Source organism: Drosophila suzukii, chromosome 3, assembly GCF_043229965.1.
Source record: "Drosophila suzukii chromosome 3, CBGP_Dsuzu_IsoJpt1.0, whole genome shotgun sequence".
NCBI classification, from domain to species: Eukaryota; Metazoa; Arthropoda; class Insecta; order Diptera; family Drosophilidae; genus Drosophila; species Drosophila suzukii.
Window position 1 is genome coordinate 15,224,025 of NC_092082.1, and position 24,389 is coordinate 15,248,413.

General features: G+C 40.4%; 7 protein-coding genes across 7 annotated transcripts; 5 read left to right on the forward strand and 2 right to left on the reverse strand.

The window, feature by feature from the left end:
• Window positions 1–66: 66 nt before the first annotated feature.
• Window positions 67–2,056, reverse strand: LOC108005801 (carboxypeptidase B1). Its single transcript, XM_036816174.3, has 2 exons — window positions 1,410–2,056; window positions 67–1,140 (listed from the first exon to the last, which is right to left on the reverse strand). The coding sequence occupies exons 1-2, from the start codon at window positions 1,947–1,949 to the stop codon at window positions 166–168; spliced, it is 1,515 nt and encodes a 504-aa protein (XP_036672069.3). The 5' UTR covers window positions 1,950–2,056; the 3' UTR covers window positions 67–165.
• Window positions 2,057–5,736: 3,680 nt separating this feature from the next.
• Window positions 5,737–11,658, forward strand: LOC108005757 (carboxypeptidase B). The gene is made up of 5 exons (XM_036816175.3): window positions 5,737–6,548; window positions 9,065–9,740; window positions 10,339–10,449; window positions 10,534–10,688; window positions 11,246–11,658. Exons 1-5 carry the CDS (start codon window positions 6,451–6,453, stop codon window positions 11,535–11,537), a joined length of 1,332 nt encoding a protein of 443 aa, XP_036672070.3. The 5' UTR covers window positions 5,737–6,450; the 3' UTR covers window positions 11,538–11,658.
• A 411-nt stretch (window positions 11,659–12,069) lies between these two features.
• Window positions 12,070–14,020, forward strand: LOC118877474 (carboxypeptidase B1). Its single transcript, XM_065864305.2, has 2 exons — window positions 12,070–13,074; window positions 13,681–14,020. Exons 1-2 carry the CDS (start codon window positions 12,104–12,106, stop codon window positions 13,985–13,987), a joined length of 1,278 nt encoding a protein of 425 aa, XP_065720377.2. The 5' UTR covers window positions 12,070–12,103; the 3' UTR covers window positions 13,988–14,020.
• A 74-nt stretch (window positions 14,021–14,094) lies between these two features.
• LOC108018764 (carboxypeptidase B1) lies at window positions 14,095–15,783 on the forward strand. Its single transcript, XM_036816176.3, has 3 exons — window positions 14,095–14,249; window positions 14,463–15,365; window positions 15,423–15,783. Exons 1-3 carry the CDS (start codon window positions 14,176–14,178, stop codon window positions 15,718–15,720), a joined length of 1,275 nt encoding a protein of 424 aa, XP_036672071.3. The 5' UTR covers window positions 14,095–14,175; the 3' UTR covers window positions 15,721–15,783.
• Window positions 15,784–16,086: 303 nt separating this feature from the next.
• Window positions 16,087–17,651, forward strand: LOC108005797 (carboxypeptidase B1). The gene is made up of 3 exons (XM_017069127.4): window positions 16,087–16,241; window positions 16,302–17,198; window positions 17,280–17,651. The coding sequence occupies exons 1-3, from the start codon at window positions 16,162–16,164 to the stop codon at window positions 17,584–17,586; spliced, it is 1,284 nt and encodes a 427-aa protein (XP_016924616.3). The 5' UTR covers window positions 16,087–16,161; the 3' UTR covers window positions 17,587–17,651.
• Window positions 17,652–18,289: 638 nt separating this feature from the next.
• On the forward strand, window positions 18,290–20,270 carry mthl6 (methuselah-like 6). The gene is made up of 6 exons (XM_017069087.4): window positions 18,290–18,785; window positions 18,846–18,942; window positions 19,007–19,183; window positions 19,392–19,770; window positions 19,834–20,028; window positions 20,085–20,270. Exons 1-6 carry the CDS (start codon window positions 18,345–18,347, stop codon window positions 20,143–20,145), a joined length of 1,350 nt encoding a protein of 449 aa, XP_016924576.4. The 5' UTR covers window positions 18,290–18,344; the 3' UTR covers window positions 20,146–20,270.
• Window positions 20,271–20,868: 598 nt separating this feature from the next.
• On the reverse strand, window positions 20,869–22,888 carry LOC108005830 (carboxypeptidase B1). Its single transcript, XM_070996375.1, has 3 exons — window positions 22,793–22,888; window positions 21,262–22,152; window positions 20,869–21,199 (listed from the first exon to the last, which is right to left on the reverse strand). The coding sequence occupies exons 1-3, from the start codon at window positions 22,858–22,860 to the stop codon at window positions 20,902–20,904; spliced, it is 1,257 nt and encodes a 418-aa protein (XP_070852476.1). The 5' UTR covers window positions 22,861–22,888; the 3' UTR covers window positions 20,869–20,901.
• Between the last annotated feature and the right edge of the window lie 1,501 nt (window positions 22,889–24,389).

The window sequence follows — 24,389 nt, forward strand, 5'->3', positions numbered from 1 at the left end:
GTTTTTATTTTAATGACTTTTAACCTTATAATTGACATGTCTGTAGGATTTGAATGAAAGGGGCTATTTTATTTTCGTTTCATCGCAGTTAAAGTTGGCCTACACATTTAATTTAAAACAAATCTCTTACACGTTCGCACTAATCATAAACATAAACTTCTTAGCTTATAGAAAAACCCCTAGCGGCATTGTGGATGAGATGGGAGGTTTGCCATGGCTGGTGAGAATAACGCCATCACCACCGCCCCGTCCATCACGACTGAGTCCTGATCGCTTCACAGGTGGAACCCGAGGTTCCAATTGCCGGGGGAAGAGTCCGGCAGGCAGGGCCTGGATTCCTTCAGGAAGGACATGAGGTTCACTTGCCTTAAAACCCTTCTGAATTCGGAGGATTTCATCGTGGGTCGCCCGAACCGTCCGCTTCGCCCGCTTCTTCTTGGGTTTCGACTTGGCACAATCGCCACCTGCCGCAGTGGACTCCTCCGTGGATGCAGTAAGGGTTTCTGTTGCCACACCTTCATTACCCGCCTCGAATCGAGGCGGACGAGGCAGTGGCGGCTCATTTTCACGGACAATCTGAAGGCGGAGGTCATAGGAGCGCTTGCACATCTCCCGAATTCCGTACCAGCTTTCGTGTCCAATTTGACTGATCATCTCCACCGGTGGTTGAAAGCCGAGCTCCCGCGATGGCAACTCCATCACCAAAGCCATCGGCACCTTTAGCACACCATATACATAGTCTACAACGGATCCGGCAATGGTTCTCTTCGTCAGACAGCTGATGCTCCCCGTTCGGTACTCTCGTCCGTTGTATGATTTAATGGCACTCCTTCCAGAATTCGCTAGTGAGCTCAGTTCCCGCCAGTACAGTGGGTTATCACGGCAGTAGCCCCATGGGTACATTATGCTCTGGCCATACGAGTGCAGCGACAGAAAGAAGAGCAAATTGGAACTCATCCGGTTGAGCATGTTCCTCATGGCCCGCGTTTCCGGCTCGGAAAACGGACATTCACCTTTGTAGGTGTTGCGATTGACCTTGCTGGGCCCGCTGTTCCAGAATATGTCGTAGTTTCGGTTGCAATCGGTGCCCACAAATTTGCTGGATTTGTGGGGTCGCCGGTTCTTGCGCCACTTGGCGTTCTGGGGAGAAAGGAGTGAACATTATGTTTAACAGCTGCCTCTTTTAATATATGGATAATACAACAAAGATGATCTATAATTTCGTTCATTTAATGCTCGCCGTTAAAAAATAAGGTTAATTATTAAACAAATATTTGAATTTTTAAAAACCTAGCTGAAATATTAACAATTATACTGTTGGTATTTGGTTTTAACTGAAAATGTAATATCAATCATTCTTAATTACGTTAAAATTAATGGATCCTTTTTTTGCTGCTTATAAAATTTACCTTGGTGCGGGAGTACTCGTAGCCATCGGGATTGACCAGCGGGACGATGATGAAGCGCAGCTTGCGGAGCACCTCAATGTTCCTGGTGTATCGCTCCGTCAGCTGGTAGATGCAATTGAGGGCCGTGGAGATGGTGATCCATTCGCGGGCATGGGTTCCCGCCTCTATGAAGACAGTTTTTCGGCAGTGCTCACCCTGGTGGACCACCGGAACAGTGGACTTTCCATTGGGAGCGATATCGAAGGAGCGCGGCGATTGCTCCCGGATTAGCGGGGATAACTCCACGTTATCCGAGTTCATCCAGTTGATCTCCAGAGCTCGAACTTCTCTCTTCTCGTGCGTGAGTCCCAAGGTGTGCATGCGCACGAAATGGGGATACCGCTGGACCAGGTACTCCAGATACTGATTGATCTGCTTGTACTCCAGATAGGTGTGCAGGATGTCCGGCCGTGGAATGACCATCCGGCGCAGTGGCGTTATGGGAGCATCTCGGCTCCGGTCCTTTGCCGTCTGAGTATTACGTTTGGATATGGCCGCCATTATAGAGAATACGAAAAATTTTAACAAGAGAAACAAAAAAGGAAAACGTTTTATCACTGCAGAATTTAAGAATATTGCCTATCGTATGGTTGAGACTCAATTGAAAACTGAGACTTCGGTCGCAACTGACACCTATGGGGAATTAGCCTGGCCTGCTGGGTGGGATTCTCACCTGGCACTTGATGTTCAGATGAAGCCGCTCGACCACGAGCAGAGCGAGCCGTGTGCTCTGCTTGGGTTTGTCTTCCATTGTGCGGGCTTAAACGGCGGTCGCCCGGTTTTTGTACCACTAAATGGCAAAAATCGTACTCCCACGGAAAGTCCAACTCCCCTTGAGTTGTTCCTGATGATGCACTACAAGAAATTATTAAAGATTTTCTAATGGTAAATTTTTTAATTTTACAAACGTATTTCAAATTTCTAGTTATCATAAAACATAAATCGTTCCCATTATAAGAACAGGAAATCATTTAAAAGACAGTCCTTAAAACAGAAGGTGATATTATTATTTTGTAAACAATTTAGATAGCTTTTATTTTATCAATTTTAATTAATGTTCTCTTCGGTTTTAAAGAGTAAATTATCCATTTATACATGGTAGTTAATTTCAGTTTTTTAAAAGAAAAGAATTCTTAGAAAAGAATTTTGGTTAAGTAAATTCTAAATTTTATAACATGTTAATAGAAAGAAGCTAATCATTATAACTATATAGAGAGCATATTAGTATCTTAAGTTTTTGGATTTTTTCTTTAAGTGTTGAGTTCGCAGTGGGTAAATGGGACAGCGACAACGTTTAATAAGTTGGGCACGGTAGCATGTAATGCGGAATTGGATTTGGATTCCGGCTCGGAATCCCCAGCCTGGCTGCAGCTGCCACAAAACGCAAATATGCTAAATGTCAGACAGGAGGACGGGGTAGCTTGACTGGTGGGCTTGGAGCAAAATCAGGAAAGGGAACAGGAGCAGGAGCAGCGGCGTGGGCGTCCAAAAGCACAGAAGGCAACTTCCAGGGCAAATAAACAGGGACTCCTGGAGCTGGCGTGCAGCCTGGGAAACGAGCAACGATTTTGGAGGAGGAGCGGTTTCAGTCCTTCTAAGCGTTTTACAGCGAAGTTCATTTGTGGATCTCGGCTTCCTGATTACACTCGGCTGCAGGAAAAAGAAAATACAACAAAATTGTTATTGAAAAAGTTACAGTTATCAATGTTGGTTTAAATAACTTAAATAATTTTGCGATACATTAATAATAATTCAGATAATCTTAAAATCCTATTATACTTGTACAATTTCCTTATCTTCACTTGAACAATAGGTATTTTTCTTTTAAGAAGCTCTGCAAGCAATATATAGAGTAAGTGGATAGCTACCTAACATTTATTATTAGATTAGTAATTATACATTTATAAAGAATAATACTCAAATGTATTAGTTTATTATAGCATTATTAATGGCCTTTCATGTGCCTAATTGCTGATCAAACGAATGTTCCGCCTTATGATGGCCATAAAAATATATTTCAACTGTTCTGCCAACTTGTTGCGGAGTGTAATATATTTCTTATGGCCTGGCAAATGTCATGTCAACGCAAAAGTCAAAAGTGCGCGGCAGGTCGGTGTAGAGCCACACACAAAAATTCATACAACTGTAGAGCCGTATCCTTAACTGAATCCATATAAATTGGTATAAATATGTATGGCATATAGCGGGAGCAACGCAACCAGTTGATTTATACAGGAACCATGTTCGTGTTGATTTTCATTTAACGGTCTTTTAGTCAACTTCCTGACACAGTGACTGCCATATATTTACGTCTGGCTATGTCTACATAATACATTGTTGGTAACCATTTGTTACTACTTTCTCAGTTAATACCCTACCACTATACAATTGTAAGTATTTCTTATTAAATTATATAGTTATGATTTAATATTATTAATATAAAGTTAGTACTTATTTCTAAAGTTTTCAAAATTCTTTTTTTGTATTTTTTTATATAAGGACCGAAAAATGTTTTAGATCTTAAAATACTTATCTTTAATGGGGTTACCTTGATAAATCAGTATATTTTATTTAAATCAGTATACCTTCTCTTTAAAACCCTTTACCCCTTTTATTTCAGTGTAACTTGGTATAAACACGCAAGGTCCCAAATGGATGAATGGAGCAAGTGAAGCCTTTCCCAGTCAGTAAGTCAGTCGGTTGGTCGCCCTCCTTTAGGGGTAAAAGTTAAAGGGGAAACCCTTTTCAAGTATGCATTATGTCATTAGCATGTTGGCAAATATAAAGGGCCAAACTTTGTGGAATTCTGGGGCTTTTTTTTTTCCTGTTGCTAGCCTGACGGCTGTCTCCTGTCTTTCGTTCGAGTTGCGATGACGAAATGTAATGTAGCATAAAACTGTTTACGAATTAACGAAATTCCAAACAATTATGCCCAAACGAATTCGGATTTCCTGAGAAAGTTTTTCCCTGGACCTGCCCCAACAAGCTGAATTTTTGTCATGTGGCAGGGCAATTTAACTTTGTGCAATTTGGCATAGTTTTTAAGGCAATATTCTGGTTATTTTGATTACTGTGCAAGCTCAACAGGATTTCCCACTCCACGAGCCAATAAACACTCTATTAAGAAAACATAAACATAAGAACAAATTATTTTCCACAATGGCTTAACCTTTAAGAAACCCTAACTTATTCGCTTTAATATTCATATATTCCATTATTTAATATGCACGATAAAATCGTACTGTAGATGTTAAGATCAAATCTTTTTTCTTGAATTGAAAATCTCTGTATCGATTATCTAAATTTATTTCTGTGCACTCCGCAGTTCCGTTCCCAGGCAAAAGATTTAAGATTTCATGTTCATGGTTAAGGCCAAACGCATCTATTGTCACCGGAGGTTTTTCAGATGCAAATAATGCCGCCAAAAGCGCGACCATAACAAAGTCATGCCTTGAGCCGAACAATACCTAAAGCCAAATAGATCTCTCCTTATACGAATGTTTATAAGCCTTTAAGTTAATGCGATCGCAGAGCTGAGATAGTGAATTAATTTGCTGCGGAAGGTGAATGCCCTTTGGGCTGCTGTTAGATAATAATGGTGGTTTCTGGACCCGGCTAATAAATAAACTAAAATGATTTAGAACTCGTCTAGAGAGCTGGCATTAAGCCGAGTGGAGTCCATTAAGTCATAGAAGTCGCACAAATTTCAAATGTAAATTATTTTAGATAAACTAGTTCCACCGGAAATATGCGAATGGCGGCTCATTTGTTCATCTCCATCTGCCGAACTCCCTATCGAAAACCGAAATACTGCAGGCGGAAGTGCCTGAAGCTATGGCCAAGTGTTATAATTACACACAAAAGCGAACAGAGCCGAAAGCAAAGTCAAGACGATTGAATTCAAATATAAATATCAGATGATGAGTTGGACGTTGAGTGACCTGGCTTCTGGCGGCGATCACAATGATGATCTCTTGACGAATTAATGAACTCAATAAATGCGTATTTAGACGTTGGATGTTGATGGTAACTGTAATGAACCTAACCAAGCCATTGCTTCCGGCTATTTTGGGGGCCCGTGACCTTGTCCGTTTTTGGCCAAATTCGAAAGTTCAGTGCTCCAAAGTGTGGCCCATCTCCATCTGCGGATAAGACACGAGCACATCTTGAACTTTCAAATCGAATCGCAACAGAACACTCATCATCATGACATTAGGAAACCGCCAGCATACGGGTTCCTCTATAAAAACCAGAAAATAAACAAGCAACGGCTTCAGAATCGATTCACGAACCGCCATATGCGGATGCAAATCCACAAAATAAGCCAGAACAAATTGTTAGTGCGACAAAAAGTGATCAATAAATACGGACAAACAAGTTTTTGATTTCCAAAAAAAAAAACCTAAAATCAATTAGTTGAAGAAAAGAAAAAGTACAAATTAAAGGGAATCGAACCGGTGAATAAATTATGCAAAAATAACAAGAAGTTCTAAGCCGAAAGTTGAAATATATCAAATAGGCCAAGACGCGTGCCCAAAATCTTGACTCGTGACGCGTTTGCGGCTTTTTTATTTCGGAACTTCCAAAACTGGTCGCAAAGCCCGACCTTGACACTCACTTTTCTAAACAATCAGCTCGGATCCGATCCGAGACCATTTTTTCGGCATTTTGGCCAGCATCTCGTCTTCTTTCTCGGCCGCTTTACAGACCGCCCGTCAGTCTTCCGCCGGACCGGAGATGAAACGCACGGATCGCGTCCGCTGAACAGTGATCATTTCAGAGTTTTCCCCCCAAGCTAATAACTCCAACTAAAAGCTCTTGAAATCTCTTACCTAATCGCCACAAGTGCAGCGTGCAAACAATAAAACAAACCAGCTAAACAAAAGTGCATAAAAAAAACATACAAAAACGTGTGCTTGTCCATGCAACTGAATATTTTAATACATAATTAGCCAAAGATCGTGGAAGCATCTCAGTGTGGAAGTGCACTTAGTATATATACATGGCTAAAATGTGGCAGGGAATCGTGTGGAGCTGGGCTTTATGCCTCGTCGGATTGGCGGGTTTCGGCCTCGCCAACAATCTCGCCGGCTACGAAGGGTAATCATCAGCGGGTACTCGCATTAATTATAATTTACATCGTTGCCAAAAAGAAGGAAAAAACAAATAATACGTAATACACATCAATCAAGTGGCTCTTCTTTAGGGCAAGTCATTAATTGGATTTTTTTTTGGTCAGTGCTTAAGTGTTTCTAGCTGAGAAACAGGTTTTGGCATCTTTCACGGTCAGGGCTTAAATCATCCGGTTGTGCTAACGAGGACGACCATTCCTCTCGTCCTGAATCATTCCAAAGGCTCCAATAAACACAGCTGAGTACATTATAAAGCCATCCAGCATATTGAAATCGGTCTGTTGTGATCGGTAGGATAGGTATGGAATGGCTAAAATAGAGGCCAGCCAAAAATAGCGATACTGATTACAGAAAAAATTGGCCATATCCCGAAGTACTTGCAACATATTGATGCTTTTTGGTGTTTTTTATGTTAAATGTGGGTTTTTTTGGAAACAATGTGCTTGGATCACTAGAATAAGTATAGATGGGGATCTATAAAAAATACAGTACCTAGTAGATATATTTTTTAAGAATCTTAAAAGTAAAATATGGCCCTAAAAGATTATATAAATTTCAGAAAATAATAATTCTATAACCATTTATGAACAAAATGCACGAGGTGACTGAAAAGATGTTAGTTTTTGTTTTTAAATGATAAAAATTGTTTTACTTTGCCATCAAATGTTTAAACTATTATTTAAAGTGCATTTGAAGTAATTGAAGGCATTGTAGCATCATGCGATAAAAAATATTTAATAGATTTTAGAGTTACTGAGTTATGCAAACATCACCAGCCGCATCTAATCGTAGGACAAACAAAGGTTTCTTTTACTTTAATATTTCCTCCAAAGCTTTGGCAGAATCCATGGTCATTGGTCGTGATTAGAAGTCGTCGTAATAAACGTCGGTAAACGTTTTGTCGTTTGGCCAATGGCCAACAGTTGTACATTCAACAATGCCGTTGATAATTTGCACAATTTGTAATTGCCAAGCGATCGCAGTGCGAAATGTTTGTCAAACATGCCACGCCCCCCGCCTGTCAGCAGCCCATGCGGCGTATGAGTGATGGATGAGGGCTATGTGGTTGTAGGGGCTTTAAACTAAGACCCACTCTCCGGAATTCCGTATCTAAATTAAAAGCTTCCTTCCGATCGAAACCAACCAGATGTTCCATTACCCAACCGTTTTCAAGTTCAAATACATAAAGTTGGAAACGCAGAGTGATATGAATTTTCACAAGGTCGATGGTCATTTCGATGGACAATAGGCTTTGATTTGGTTAAAAATGCGTTGGGAAAATTTCAACAAAAATTCATATACTTAAGAGATGAAAAATTAGACCCGCTGGCTATATAATTTTGACCAACCGCAGGGGTCGTCTTATTAAATTATAATCGAATGCCTTTGGCTATCTCACGTGATTAGCTTTTGTCTGCATTATATTGTGTATTAGATCATATCATATCATATGCCCCCTGCCACCCACACAATCCCATAATGCAGACGAGATAAATAAGCAGGGACTTAAGACATGTTTCTTCATTATTTCTTCTTGTATTTCTTGTATCTTGTGCGTCTTTTCGTTTTCCGTTGTGGAATTTCATGAGATGATAAATTGGCCACCGATTCGTACGAGGTGGCAAAGAGCCAACAAACGGCGGCCAGCAGTCGCTTTGCATAAATTTATGAATCAACAACTCATTTTGACGCCAGGCGAGGGCGAGCCATAAATTAATTTGTTGTCCAATTAGTTTGAGACATGTGGAGCAATCATCGGGATTTCCCGCCGCTAGATAATCATTGTCTGTCGGGGTATCAGTTAATTATGTACCGCTAATAAGCATATCACACTCTTGGTTCCGAAAAATGGCTTTGCCAAAAAAGTGGCAAAAAGTGCCAAAATAGTTTGCTGTTAGATTAATTAAATGCCTGTTAAATGGAAGCCAATATTTATTTGTCAAAACACAACATATATCCACAGTGAATTAATTAACACATATATACCAAAACAATAGATCCCCCAACCTTGACACACTGACTAGAAATTATGGCTTTTAATTTGTTTATCGAACAAACTTATCTTTTTAGATTTGGAAAATAATGTTTATTGCATTATTACAAAAAAATTTGGGTTGGCACCCTTTTTTTTAAAGATCATCTGTGGGCTTAATTATGTTAAAAGAAAATCTTTCAAATTATAATTTTTAGAGTTGTTGTGTACGTTTATAGAATATTTTGCTCTTTCATCTTTAAAAATGATTTAAATAAAAATAAAATTATTCAAAAAAGTAAAATGATTTAAAATATGGTGTTGTTAGTTTTTTATTATAATAATAAAGGTGTCAAGCATTTACAAATGAAAAATAACTTTACCAATTAAAAGCATGGATAAGAGCTTATCTATATTATTGGCTGTTTATAAAACAGTTTTTTTAAAAAGGATAGAAAAGACAGACGAGTTCAAGTTTGTAAGAAAAATAATCCAAAATGGAATGATTTCAGCTACACCAAATACACAGTGCAACATGGTGATGAGGATGCCTTCCGGTACATGGTGGATCTGCAGACGAACGACGCGGAGCTGGATTTCTGGCTGCTGACCAGGAACTCCTCGGTGCTGACGGTGAGCCCCAAGCGGAAGAACCAGTTCGAGGCTCGCCTCTCCAGTTTGAGAGTCAATTACGAGATGCAGCCCCTGATGGAGCTGATGGCCGCCCTTCAGGCCAATAGTTCCTATGCCGAGGATAACTACGGTGGGGAGTACGAGGAGTGCCAGCAGGAGGATTGCGAGGAGGCGGAGCGTCCGCGTCGAAGAACTCGCCGCCAGGCCCGCGGCTTCTTCTCGCACTATCCCCGATACCACGAAGTCCTTAGCTTTATGAGCGGATTGGCCTCCAGATATCCGCAGTACTGTCGCTACGAATCTCTGGGCCGCTCCAATGAGGGTCGCCACATAGCTGCTCTTTCGATTTCCCTGAACAGCAGGGTTCGATCCCGCCGAGTGGCCTATATTCAGGCAGCCACCCACGGCAGGGAGTGGATCACCACGCAGACGGTTCTCTATTTGGCTTACGAACTTCTTACCAATCTGCGGGCCTTCACAAGGGTCCTGCAGGATGTGGAGATCTTCTTGGTGCCTCTGGTTAACCCCGATGGCTATGAATACACCCATACGACGGTAAGAAATTAATACGTCAATTTATTAACTCATTGGGAATAAATAATATTTTTCAAATAACATATAACATCTAAAATAAATTATAAAGCTGGAGATGTAGTGGTGAATTTTTTAAAATCATATTTAAAATCTGAATACTTTTTTTTAGAAACAAATTTGGCTAGCCCTTTATCTAGTAATCCTATTAGGTTATAATATTTCATTCCGCAATGAAAACAATAATACATTTTCAAACATAAAAGGCAAACTATACAATTCTGGTAAAACACAAAAAATATAAATATTTAAAAAAAATGTGTATTACGAAAATATATCAAAGATTAAATTCAACATGTGTTGAACAAGACTTTCTCATTTATCTTTGGGTTCCTACTTATACGCTTTCAATATCCATAAGAAACTGAGGGAAAACACATTAATTATGTTAGAGAAAAGTGGCACTTTAAATGTGTTTAAGTGTCAGGGGACTTAAAAGTGAATTTTAAATGTTTTTTAAATGTTTGGGTATGTAGTACATATAAGTACTTACTATGTTCTGGTAAAATTAAATTAGCTAAATCTATTAATATAATATTTATTTTAACAAAATCTCTTTCAGGATCGTTTCTGGCGCAAGAACCGTCATCGTTATGCGGGTCATTCTTGCTCCGGCGTGGATATCAACCGTAACTTTGGAAACCACTGGAACTACCAGGGAGCCAGTCAAAACGTAAGCCACTTGTTGACCCCTCCTGTGACCTTCGCCATTGACCCTCGTTTGTAATCACCAAATCCATTCCATGCAAAATTTCAGCTCTGCTCGGAGGTTTACTCGGGCACAGCGCCCAATTCGGAGCCGGAGACCTCGGCCGTGGTGCGATATCTGGAATTCAATCGAAACCGTGTGAAACTCAGCCTGGATGTTCACTCATTTGGCAAATTCATTTTTTATCCCTACGGCTATGCGAAGTGAGTATGGGCGGAAAGTGCAGTCTCCCTGATTTCCATGTTCCATGTCCGAAAATCCTCGGCTGCGGATGAAGGCCTGGCCAGCGGGTGGCCCAGAAAGAAATTCAATTTACTTTTCAATTATTTGCTAAAAGCAATTAAGCCCGAATATTTCTACCATTGCATCCATTTAATTCTTTTTTATTAGCACTGTTAAAAAATATTGAGGTTTACAACTCGTCTTAAGTATAAGTAAGTAGGTTTTAAGCAAAATTGGAATTAAAAACTAACTTAAAGTTTAACATACAGGAGAGAAAAAAGACCTTAGGGTGTGAGGGCATAAGGGCTGAAAAATTAATATTTTCAAATGTTGAAAATTTTTAGATAATTAAATACAACAACTACTTTTAATAGTTTTGATGTTTGGGACTTGATATTTTGATAAGAGTGTGATCTAACATTAAGTTTAAATATTAAAACGGGTTACTTTAAAATATATTTTTAAATATCCTTCATTTTGTTTAAATATTTTTAATGAAAATACATTAAGAATTATCTAATAATTTCTCTCTGTGCAGAAACACCGTGCCCCCCACCGTGGGAACGCTGCGTTCGGTGGCTCTGAGGGCCGCCAACCAGATCGGCAGGTACCGCGGCACCCGCTACACCACCGGCACCTCTGCCTCGATTTTGTACGAGGCCTCCGGCAGCCTGGACGACTTCGCCTATGGCAACCTGGGAATCCCTCTGTCCTACACGCTTGAGCTGCCCGGTGACGAGTTCCACGTGCCCGCCCACGACATCATCCACGTCTGCAAGGAGACCTTCGCCGGCTTCATCGAGTTCATCCGGCATGTCAGCCTCTACTAAAAGAGGGTCCTTCATTTCCTAAGCTGTTTAAGCAATTGAATTTATTGTTTGTTTAATTTAAAATAATTAGTGACCTCGTTGTTAAGCATTAAAGAATTGAATATTGAAAAAAACATTTTAATTTGCAATATTTGTTTTACTAAGAGAAATAATTTCCTTGAAAATTGCGCTTTTGCATTCTATCATATGTTTTTGCATTGCTTAATAGAAAACAGAATTCCATTTATAAAAGTCTGTATGCCAAAAAATCGCTGAAACATATTTAAGTTTTAAAAATGTTGTTATATATTGACCTACTGATGGCGAAAAAAGTTGGGGTTTAATTCAATTCAATTTTATTGTTTAACTGAAGTGGAACTAGTTTATTTTAAAGCTTTTTTCAAACCCTGAGAACAGAAAGGGGAACTACCTCTTTTGTCTATGCCATAAACGGAAGCATATAACCGAACCACCGTTTTGGTATCGTAAGCAGGCGGCAGCGTCTCCAATAAAGTGATAAAAATAGGTTATGAGATTAGCATTGACACTTGTTTTAAGTCCAGTCAATATCGGACTTTTGGACAACAATGACTTCGCCGCTCTTGGGATTACTTACCCTACTGCTATTGCAGCCATTGGATCTTTTCGCTTGGCAGGATTACAAGGACTACAAGGTGTATGAGCTGAAGTTTCAAAGAGTGGAAGATCTAAAACTTATAAGAAAATGGTCTAAGGAAAACCCACTTTGGGATTTTATCGGACCAAATCGGAACGAAACTACAATCAAGGTGATGATACCGCCTGAAGAAGTAAATGGTTTAGTGGAAACTCTGAGTATATATCACATTGAACATGAAGTTATAACCGAGGACCTATCACCTTTAGTGCATTCCCAACGAGCGGAAAATTTGAAGAAGAAGCTACTCAACCCACTTCCCCAGATAGATGTCCTAGCAGCCTTTTATACCCACTCGGAAATTAATGATTACCTGGATAGTTTACCTGAAAGATTTCCCAAACGAGTTCAGGTCAAGCACTTTGGATGGAGTTACGAACGACGACCACTTAAAGTTTTGACTATTACCAATGGTGATGGAAAGCGCAATAAACCAGTAATCCTTATTGATGGCACTGTCCATGCCCGGGAATGGATATCGCCATCGATGGCCCTCTATATCATTCAACAGCTTTTGGATAACTATGCGGAAAACCAGGAGCTCTTAGAGGACTACGATTGGGTGATTATGCCAGTGGTCAATGCAGATGGTTATGAATACACCCATACGGATTATCGTTACTGGCGTAAAACCCGTCGCCCTACTAGTAATCCCGAATGCGTTGGCACTGATATCAATCGGAATTTCGATTACGAGTGGGGTCACGATGAAGGATCCTCTTCAGATCCCTGCGAGGATAATTATCGCGGTGAGAGACCATTCGACCAACCTGAGTCGCAGGTTCTGCGAGATGTGATGCTCCATTATAATGGACGTCTTAACTTTTATCTCTCACTCCACTCCTACGGAAACTTATTACTTCTACCCTGGGGTTATACAAGGTAGGTCTATAATCTCTTACATTTTGACCAGATCTCTTTAAAAGATATTATTATTTGGGTGATCTACTTAAGATCACTTAGGATTCACTAAAAGTTTAAAAGATATTTTATAAAGAAATAAAAAAGATGGCAAACAAGGAAGTGCTTTCATGTAACATTGTTTTGTTGGTAAAATTATAGGTTTAACCACCAGTTGAAAATGAATTAACTCGAATAGATAATTTTTATTTGGTGCAAAAAGCACAACGATACGTAATCAATTTAGCTCAAGTGGCCTAAGCAAAGGAATTCTTTTATTTTAAATTTGTTCATAGCCTTCATATGTCTATTGGTTGTGCAATGGATAATAAAGAATTAATAAATTATAAAGTCTCCTGTAATTGATAAAGAAATAATTTATGGAAACTAACGCTGATAGCTTTATCTGGACTAAAAGTAATTCCCAAGCAGACGTCACCTTACTACCTGAGGAAAAACCAAGAATTTATTGTTGTTCTATTTCTATTGTTAAATTGCTTTTTGGGAAATATATATTTGGTTTTTACTATTCTAATAATATTTAGGTTAATTTTGTTGCCAAAAACTAAACTATTTTTAAAATTTCAGTGACTTTCCCGATCACTACCAGGACATGATGTCCGTGGCGGATGCTGGCGCCAAGGCGATTGTCCACTCCACCAATGGGATATATAGCTACGGCAGTACTTACTACGTTCTATATCCGACATCCGGTGATTCAGCGGACTTTGCTCTGGGAGTGGTAAACGCCACTGTGGCCATGACCATGGAGATGCCGGCTGCTGGATTCCTGGGATTCGATCCCTGGGTTTCCCAAATCGAGCGATTGGTCACGGAAAGTTGGGTGGGAGTGCGAGCCATGGCCGCGGAGGTGATAAGGCGTTATCCGGCGTAATCGGGCTGTAAATAAAGAGACATTAGCGTTGAATTGCGCCAGCTCTGATTTGCTGGTCATCCGTGCGGGAGTTTTGGAGTGCTTTATTATTTATTGATCCATTTGGCGATTAGATAGGTGGCCCGGTGACTTTGTCTAGCTATTTAAGTGGCTCGGCACATCCACGCGGTTGCTTAGTCTGCGCGAAGATGAAGTTGTCCGTAGGTTTCTTATTAGTCTTCCTGAGCGCCGCTCTTGTGGCTGCCGATCAGGATTACGAGGGGTAAGTATCGAAACAGCGGAGCTCTACTGGTTCTGACTGAATGTTTGCACATTCAAGAAGGTTCAAAAGAAGGTTTAATTAAAAAAAACAATGGTTTTCAATGTCTTTTAAGATATTTTACTGTTCAATGTTTCCAATTTGAGTTAATAATGGTTATATTTAAAAACAAATACCTTGACTAAATAATTATCAATATATAAACCTCTTTTTTAGTTACCGCATTTATGATGTGATTCCTTCGAATGCCGAGCAAGCTAAATTGTTGCACCAGCTCAGTCTGCAGGGATTTGATTTCATCGGTGAGAGTCGTCTGTTGGGCCATCCCTCCCGTGTGATTGTGAGTCCTGAACAGTTGGAGAAGTTCGAGCAGTTCGTTGAGGGAGAGAAGATCACCAACAGTCTAGTGAACTCCAACCTTGGAGCTTCCATTGCCGAGGAGTTTGCCCAGCTGCAGATGCAGCGTCTTTTGGCTCCCATCACGGGCAAGGGTCGCTTGAGCACCGAGCGCTATTACACCCACGAGGAGATCATCAACTATATCGATGACCTGGCCGAGCGTTTCCCCAGTCGAGTGTACGTTAGGACCGTGGGCTGGTCCTACCACAAGCGAGTTCTGAAGACCATCACCGTCACGAACGGCGATGGCAGGTCCGGCAAGAAAGTGATCTTCCTGGATGGCGGTTTCCATGCCAGGGAATGGATTTCTCCAGCTGCGGTTCTGTACGTCATTGATCAGTTGGTGGAACAGTTCGAGGAGAATGCCCATCTGCTGAAGGACTACGACTGGGTTATCCTTCCCATGGTCAATCCCGATGGCTATGAGCACACCCAGACCGGCACACTTGCCCGCATGTGGCGCAAAACCCGTCAGCCGTATAAGTCGGGTACAACGACCTGCTATGGAGCGGATCCCAACCGGAACTTTGACTTCCACTGGAACGAGGAGGGTGCTTCCTCAAACCCCTGCGCAGATACCTATGCCGGCCCCACCGCCTTCTCCGAACCGGAGACGATTGTCGTCCGGGACTTGATGCACTCACTGTCGGACAGGGGTGTTATGTACCTCACCATCCACTCCTACGGAAACTATCTGCTGTATCCTTGGGGATGGACTTCGTAAGTCATTTTTACAAATACCTTACCTAACCTTACTATATATTTATTAATTTCTAGCGATCTGCCCGAGAACTGGGAAGATCTGGATGCAGTAGCCAGCACTGGAGCTGAGGCCATTAAGAGCGCCACTGGAACGGAGTACACCTACGGATCCTCCACCAGAGTTCTGTACATTGCTGCTGGAGCCAGTGATGATTATGGTTACTACGCCGGTTTCAATATCTCCATCACCATGGAACTGCCAGGAGCTGGCAGCATTGGATTCAATCCTCCAGTCACCCGCATCGATGAGTTCGTCACCGAAACCTGGATTGGTATCCGTGCCATGGCTGAGAAACTGATCGAGATGTACTAAAAAAGTTCAATAGTTTCCAATAAATGACAATAAATATAAAATAATTTCGTTATAATATAGAAATGATTTCTTTGTTAACAATTTGTTTGTTTGACAATAAGTTTTAGTAATTCTTATCAATAGACATTACATAGTTGATGCATTCAATACTTTAGTTCAGATAAACAGATGGTAGGTATGTTAACCTTGTTGTCTAAGTGATTGCATAAGAGAACAAATATCCAATCAAAATCGAATTAAATTCACTTATTTTTTCAGAACGTAATTGGGAACGACACTGATAAACGCCCGTTATTTTTATTGTCAGCAATCATATTCTCCAATCGATTTCTCTTGATTTTACAACCTCGATTTGATGATAACGATATGAGATTGCTGTTCGTGGAAGTTTCTTTGATAGCTTGAAATGTGTATTGCTCAAATAGCTGGCGACTTTGAAAGATGACAGTTTGGTGGCTTTTGCTGGCTCTCAGCTGTCTGGGCTTGTCTGCTGGACTGCAGAAGTCCAATAAATACGAAGGGTAATGTATTGAATCCCCTATACTAGATAAATCCCTCTTCTAAACAGTGAAATTTTTTAGTTACAAAATATACGAGGTGTCTAGTAAAGCTCGTTCGGTGGCTTTAGAAGAAGCTCTTTCCGAATTGGTCAAGAATGCATCTTACTATGAGGTGTTCTCGGGCTTCAAAGGCGGTAATTCGGCTAAGGTGATGGTGCATCCCGATGAGCAAATAAGCTTTGTGAAACTGATGGATGATAACAATGTGGTCTATGATATTCTCAACCGGAATGTGGGCCTCACTTTGAGTCGGCAATTCGAAACGAACCACATGTTGCGCCAATGGTTCCCCTACAATGGAAGATTGGGAACGGAGAGGTATTACAATCACGATGAGATCAACCAGTTTATCGAGGACCTGGCTAAGGAAAATCCCCGTCGGATTTTCCTGAAAACGGTTGGCAAGAGTTACGAGGGTCGATGGTTGAAAACCGTCACTATAACTAATGGAGATGCCAGGCGTAATAAGAATGTGATCCTTGTGGATGGTGGCTTCCATGCTCGGGAGTGGATCTCACCAGCAGCTGCAATTTATCTGATCTCTCAGCTGGTCGATAACTTACAGGACAACGCTGATCTGCTGCAGGACTACGATTGGGTTATCCTTCCCGTGGTTAACCCCGATGGCTATGAGTACACCCAGTTGTCGGAGGAGACTCGCTTTTGGCGTAAGACCCGAAAACCCAGCAGCCCCGATTGCATCGGTACCGATCCAAACAGGAACTTTGATTTCCACTGGAATGAGACGGGTGCCTCGTCGGATCCCTGTAGTCTTACTTATGCCGGAGAGAAGGCTTTCTCAGAACCTGAGGCTGTGGTGGTAAGAGATCTCATCCACAGCTATGTGGATCGTGGAAAAATGTACTTGACATTACATTCCTACGGTTCACTAATTCTATACCCTTGGGGATGGACGGAGTAAGTATTATTTGTATTTTATATACATATATCATATATTATTAAGACTAGAACACCTTTAATGAGATCCGTTATTTTCAGAGGTGTCCCCGATACCGTTGCAGACCTACATGAGGTAGCTGCAGAAGGTCAAAATGCTATTCTGGAGGCCACAGGCACTGAATATTTAATAGGACCTTCAACGACAACTATAAACTATGCTGCTGCTGGGGCTAGTGACGATTATGCCTTCAATGCTGGCTTCCCGATTTCCTTCACCATGGAACTGCCCGCTGGTGGTACTGGATTTGATCCCCCAGCTTCGGACATAGATCATTTAGTTAAGGAGACCTGGGTGGGCATTGCGGCAATGGCCCGGAGAGTCATTCAAAAATATCCCCTGGCCTAATCGTGAAATTCAGTTTATAACTTCCTTGACAACTATGACTTAACTCAATAAAATTGTTCATTGCTGCAGTTATCGCCAAGATAACGTTTCTGTTAATAATTGCAGTTAAAACTTTATAAACATCTATGAACATTGTTCCGGATGTGATTAGAGAAATAAATAATCAAAGGTTTTATCCAAGTTTATGTTAGGTTTATTCCGAGACAGATCAGAAACTTGAGTTCACACAACGTTACAATATTAAAATGTAGGTATGCTCAGAAACTTTTAACTTTAAATAAAATAAATTATTGCAATACTGAAATAAATATTTTTTTCTAGCCTTACACCAGATTTTATTTGGGCTCCTGATAAATGAGAAATTATTACAGGCAACCCTGCATCAAGGGAACAACCAGAGTTTTTATAATCAGCTTTTTTATTAACAGGTCCCTTGGTCCCCATTCTTGAAATCATTTCTTTCGGTTTCTAATCGCAATGCTTACAATGACGTCAATGCTTGGAGATCAGTGGCTTATGCCAGATTTTATCGGGAGGGTTTTCGATCTTAAGTGGGTGCACCAAAATGTTTTCAGAATTATAAACCCCCTCTCCGAAGCCAATCTCCACGATTTCTTTAGGGAATATATGTAGTAATTGAGTTCCAAAGGCGTTCCTGTTAAAAATCAGTGGTGCTCCAAGCTATATATATTTGTAAAGTGGGCTTTTAGACGGTCAGTCGAGTTTTACTCTCCGCACACCACGTTCCTATTTCCAAAATGCTGAAGCCTTTGAACAAAGTGTTCTTACTTATACTTCTTTTTCTAATGATCGTTAATAAGTCAATTGCGAACATTTCTAATTGCACTTTCTTTGATACTGTAGATCTTTCGGGTATTAAAAAAAAGAATCATGAATATGAGTATGGGGTAATGAAAATTCCGTTCAATCAAACGGGAAAATATAGTTATTTGAAGTTGGTAAACGGATCCACTGTGTCAACGAAAAGACATAGAAGAGCTTGTGTTTGTAAAAACAAAAGCTGCATCCGGTTTTGTTGCCCCCAAGAGAATAAATGGCGCCCTGGCATCTGCACCGATAGTCTGCAGAATGAGTATTTCAAAATGGAACCTATCATGAACATATCCTTCAATGATCAGATAATCTTAAGGGACTATACCTGTGAAGATCTTAACATCCAATGGTACACATTTTTTGAGGTTTGCTTATCGGTTTGTCATACGTGGGTTTTGCAGTCTAATCTGAATTATTTTTAGTAGGACGAAACCTTTCTACTTCAAGCCTTCGACTGGTACTCAAATAAGGAGTTCCAAATCTTTAAGCATTCATCGAAGTTGGTGCCGGCAGTGCGTGAGAGTAAGTAAAAATATAGTTTTTTGTTAACTGCCTGTACGAATTTTTTACTTGTTCTTATTTTTAGTCGGTGAAATTTCACTGTTATGCTATATACTTACAATGGCTGTGTATCTATATGTGAAGAAGCTTCAAAATTTAGGCGGCAAGTGCTTTACTTGTTGCCTATTCTGCATGTTTATGAAATGCTTTTTCTGGGTGTTGAATTCTTGGAATTTACTGAAGAACATTCACTCTGTAGCAGGTTAGTTCTATATCTTAATATGTTCAGATTTATTTTGTAATATTATTATTACCACTGTTACATGGAGAAAACAAGCTTTAGTTTTGAGAAGATAAACTATTATTATAAAAAAAGAAATTTGTACTTTTTAAAAGGTTTTGTTGTGAGGTTAGTTTTCTCTAAGTTAAAAAAAATATAAAGTAATAAACAAATTCTTAATTTCTTCCAGGTTATACGACTTACTTCTTCTGGATGGCTTCCTTTCTTTGGTTCTTTGTCTTAAATCATGTATTTTGGGAGAGTTTTGGGGGTGACAAAACTAAACCTCCCCGGTTTTGTTTCCAGACCTATTCCATATTTGTCTGGACTAGTGCGGCTGTCCTAACCATACTCATTTATCCATTAAATTCTTTTTTGAATATCGGCACACAGAACATGTGCCGGTATTTCGTTATCTTAGAAGATTGGAACTGGCTTCCCGGTATCTACTATGGACCAATGCTCTTTCTGAGTATCTGTAGTATGATTTTTACAATCCGGACGGGAAGAACAATTCGAAAGCAATTAAAGGACCTGAAGAAATGCAACCCACTAGTGGATGTCACCAGGTTAGGTTTTATAACGTTTGAATTATGAAGAATAATCTTAATTATTTCCTGTCTTGATCAAAGTTCCTTAATGTGGTTGCGGCTATGTACGATTTTGGGAGTTACTTGGAGCTTGGACTTAATAATCTGTACAATGCAGACTTATCGTTTTTGGCCACAGGTCCTGTGGTTGGGCGATTACTATCATGCGGCCTTTGGTATTCCCATTTTTGTGCTGCTTATCCTTAAAAGCAGCACTTTTCACCTGCTCAAAAAAGGGTGAGTCCATAATGAGAGAGTAATATGTTTTATTAACCTCATCTCTATCTCAGCAGGAATCGGGATAAGAATCAGCAAAAGCATCCAGAGGCCAATATAGCCGATACAGCCTGCTAGCCAAACAAAAAGTATATACGAATTTTCATTAGGCCAAATGTGGGGTAAGATGTGGCTGCAACCTGTTAAGTACCTTAGGTTTCTATAATTAAGTTTACAATAAACGACCAAATAAAATTCTAATAAATTTAATTTAATGTGAAAAACATTTTAAAAATGTGTAAATGCAATATTATGGGTACAATTCCTTGATAAATTCACTTATCCCCAATAGGCTTTTTAACGAAATATGACGTAAGTACATTTTTCAACGTTTCATATTTTGATATTGGGGCGCATATTTATAATTTAAATTCTTTCTTTAATCATCGCTTTTGCAATGGATTCCTTTAAAAAGCTGTTTTCCCCTTTTCCCAAATCAGTTTCATTCAGAAGTTTTAGGGATACTTATGTTTAATCCGTACGATCTCTATTTGAATAACCATATTAAGAGCACTTTTTCAACTTAAATAAAGTAGTCGAGAGCCTTCAAAGCAGTTAATTTGGCTATTCTGGGTAGCCGTGATTATCTAGACCACCACTTCAAGTCCGTCGCACTTGATGAACTCAATTAGCAGACCGCGATAAGTCCGAAGAGTCCCGACTCGAGTGCCCCGCCCAGTGTGTCAATGCCGGAGCCCGAGTGATATGGCCCGCCCGATGGGGCGCCCGCCTATCTTACCAAGCGTTAAAATGCCAAGAACGGTAATAGAATTCCCAATTAGTCAGAAGACGACGCTTCGATTACGAAATATCAATGGTGTTTATTGCACCCGCCTAGTACTTCTCAACAACTTTTTGGCCCATGGCCTTGATGCCCACCCAGGTCTCCTCCACGAAGGATTGAATCTGGTTGGTGCTCGGGTTGAAGCCAGTACCGCCAGCCGGCAGTTCCATGGTGATGGACACCGGGAAATTGGCCACTCCGAAGGCGTAGTCATCGCTACCGCCGGCAGCCGCATACAGAACGTTGGTGGAACTGCCCACGGTGTACTTGGTACCGGTGGCTTTACTGATGGCATCCGCACCAGCCTGGGCCACCTCATCGTTGTCGCGCCAGCTGCTGGGAAGGGCACTACAGAGAATATTAGATGGATTAGAACTAGAGGGGTTTTCATAGAGAAAGTGAATACTTACGAGGTCCATCCCCAAGGGTACAGAAGGTAGTTGCCGTAGGAGTGCAGGGTCAGGTAGAACTTGCCACGTCCGCTCAAGCTCAGCAGAAGATCGCGGACCAGCTGGGTCTCCGGCTCGGAGAAGGCCGTCTCGCCCCTGAAGGTATCGGAGCAGGAGTAGCTGGAGGCACCCACCTCTCCCCAATGGAAGTCGAAGTTGCGATTGGCATCGGTGCCATAGCAGGAACTGCTGATGGGCTTCCTGGTCTTGCGCCACATGCGGGTGTCCGTGTGGGTGTACTCATAGCCATCGGGATTCACCACCGGCAGAATGATCCAGTCGAAGTTCTTCAGCAGCTCCGAGTTGGCAGCAAAGTTCTCCACCAGCTGGTGGATCACATACAGGGCTCCGGCATGGGCGATCCATTCGCGGGCATGGATGCCAGCATCCAGGAAGATTACATTCTTGTCGGTCCTGCCATCGCCATTGGAGATGGTGATCGTCTTGATGTCCCGGTTCTCGTACGACTTGCCGGCCACTTGGACAGAGACACGGCTGGGATAGGCGGCGGCCAGTTCATCCAGATAGGCATTGATCTCTCCATGGCGATGGAAGGCGGTGAAGCTGATGCTGCGTCCAGCAGATCGCAGGTTCATCAACCGCTGGTTCTGGTTATCCTCATGCTCCTGACGCAGCGCCACTCCGAAATCCTCACTGACCACCGAGAAGTCGACGTTGTACTTCTCCAGCAGGTGCTCGAATCCCTCCTGATCGGCGGGCTTCACCATCACGCGACTCGGGGCGTCCAGGGAGCGGGGCAGGTCGAAGAAGTCGTACTCCTCATTACCGGACAAACGCAGCAGCAACTGCTTTTCGAAGGCATTGCGAGCATTGATGTCGTAGATCTTGTAACTGTCAGAGGAAATATGTATCCAATGAAGTTTAATTTGTAGATAATCATTTAAAAACAAATTATTATAACCCCCTTTCATGGAGTGTTTTATTAATTGATCTATTTAATAATATACCAACTTCTTTCTAAATTTCAAAGAAGTGACTTTTATTGAGGTAGATCTTGTAACTGTCGAAATACATATCTAACTATTAAATTTTTTTGTAAACATGTAAAAAATCTATCATGTGTTTTGTCCTATTTGAGGTTGTCTTAAAAATGATTTTATATTTATGGCTTTTTCCAAAATTCATTCATAAATTTTGTAGATCTTTAAATTGTTTACGTATTAATTTAAATTATAGGAGTTTTATATTTTCTTTGTTATTCTTTTGTATCTTTGAAAATTCTTAAATTTCTTATGTGGAATTAAAAAATACTTGATAATTATATTTGCAATTAAACTGTTGGATATTATATTAATCAACTAGTATGTAGTATCTCAAATTATGTGTTGTTATCTTTAGATATTTATAAGATTTCCTTCTTAAATGAGGGTGTCACCTTAAATTGAATTCGATTAAGTTGGCTAAAATGTGTTCAAATGATGGCTAATTGCCCGTGGAAGCACTCCTCCTCCGCCGCATCGCGATCACTCACCCGTTGTAGTCGTTGGCCGCCAAGGCCACTCCGCTCAGCAGCAGCACCACAGCGAATAGTTTCAGCATTTTTCAGACCGCTCCGTTCCGTTTGGGCCCAGGGCTTCTAATGAGGCTCACAGCCAGGTATTCCGGCTTATATAGCCAACTGGCGAGTCACCGATCATTCATTCGTCCTCTTATCAGAGGAGAACTCTATCGAAAAAGAGCAGCTATCAGCACTATCAGTGGCAGATGATGGGCGATGTTTGATTTGATTCGATTTGTTGTTGTGTCTTCGCCGAGCAATGGGGCAATTCTGGAGAAAATCTCTCAAAATTTATTGTCTGTGACAAGAGGCTGACAGGCATGTTAGTAGTAAAAGTTTTTTTTTCGACTTACTCATGACTCGGGATTTACCTACTTTGTCTACTGACGTTAATGGTAGGAGAATAACATCAATGAATGATTGAATTCCATTTAATAAAATATTTTAAATATCATAAATTTGTTAGGAAAGAAAGATTAACTTAGTTATGTTAGGCTGTTAGTTGTATTCCACAGTTTAATTTATGTAAAATAAATATTAAAAAATTGAACCATTTTTAATCCTTAACATACAACTTAAATTAAACTTATGTTAGGAGCTATAAACATTATGAAAACATTATTATCAGACGACAAAAACGAATAATAAATGAATGAATAAATCTATTTTTACCTAGTAAACAGACTGTTTACCAATGCGTTTAAATATGGAATGTGTTTATCTATAAGAAATCATTAAAAAATAGCTGCGCTAATTTCAGACAGTCCTAAATCAGTCCTAAATATTTGTCATCGTCCATAGATATTCGGACAGCTTTCGGGCGACTCGTAAATTTGGTCTTCTGACTTTACGCAATCAACATTTGATTTATATTGTTCTTTTGGACTTAGACTCCGTCAATTCTTGGAGTACGCCAGTCGCAGTCTCTATCTCCCTTTTTTTTGGTATTTGAATTTGTTGGCAAAACGTGGCTTTATCAGTTTGTCCCGTGCACTGCACCAAGAACAAGTTTTCAGTTTTAAACAATAAATGTACGCGGCCTGAAAAAAAAACAAAACGTAAACTGCACGCAAAAAAGTAGACAAAATCAAAAACAGACAAACTAAAAACTCTTCTGCCGCGCACACAAAATATATTTGAAAATTTATTGCATTTCATGAGTTTTTCCATATTTGTCTGCATTTGTAGGCAGAGTTTTGGTCACAAAACTTTCGGCTGCTGCCAAAAAAACAAAACAAAACAACGACGAGGAAGTTGCTTACTTAAAACTGACAATGAGCGCATGGAAATGACAAAAAACACTGCGGAAACTGTTGGCTCGTAATTTTGAATGGCCCATTGGAAGCGACAGCCAAAAACCCCCTCCCTCTAAGCCACGTTTTGGAAATTTGGCCTGTTCCCTAGGGATAAAAGGGTATAATAGACCACTGTTTACATATAGTAATCAAGCTAAATTCTATTGAAATGCGGTCTAAAATAATCGAACACTTAAATAATAGTTATTTAATTTTAATTTAGGCTATCTTTATCGATAATTTTTACTATCCATTTTATGCAATTGATCTCTAAA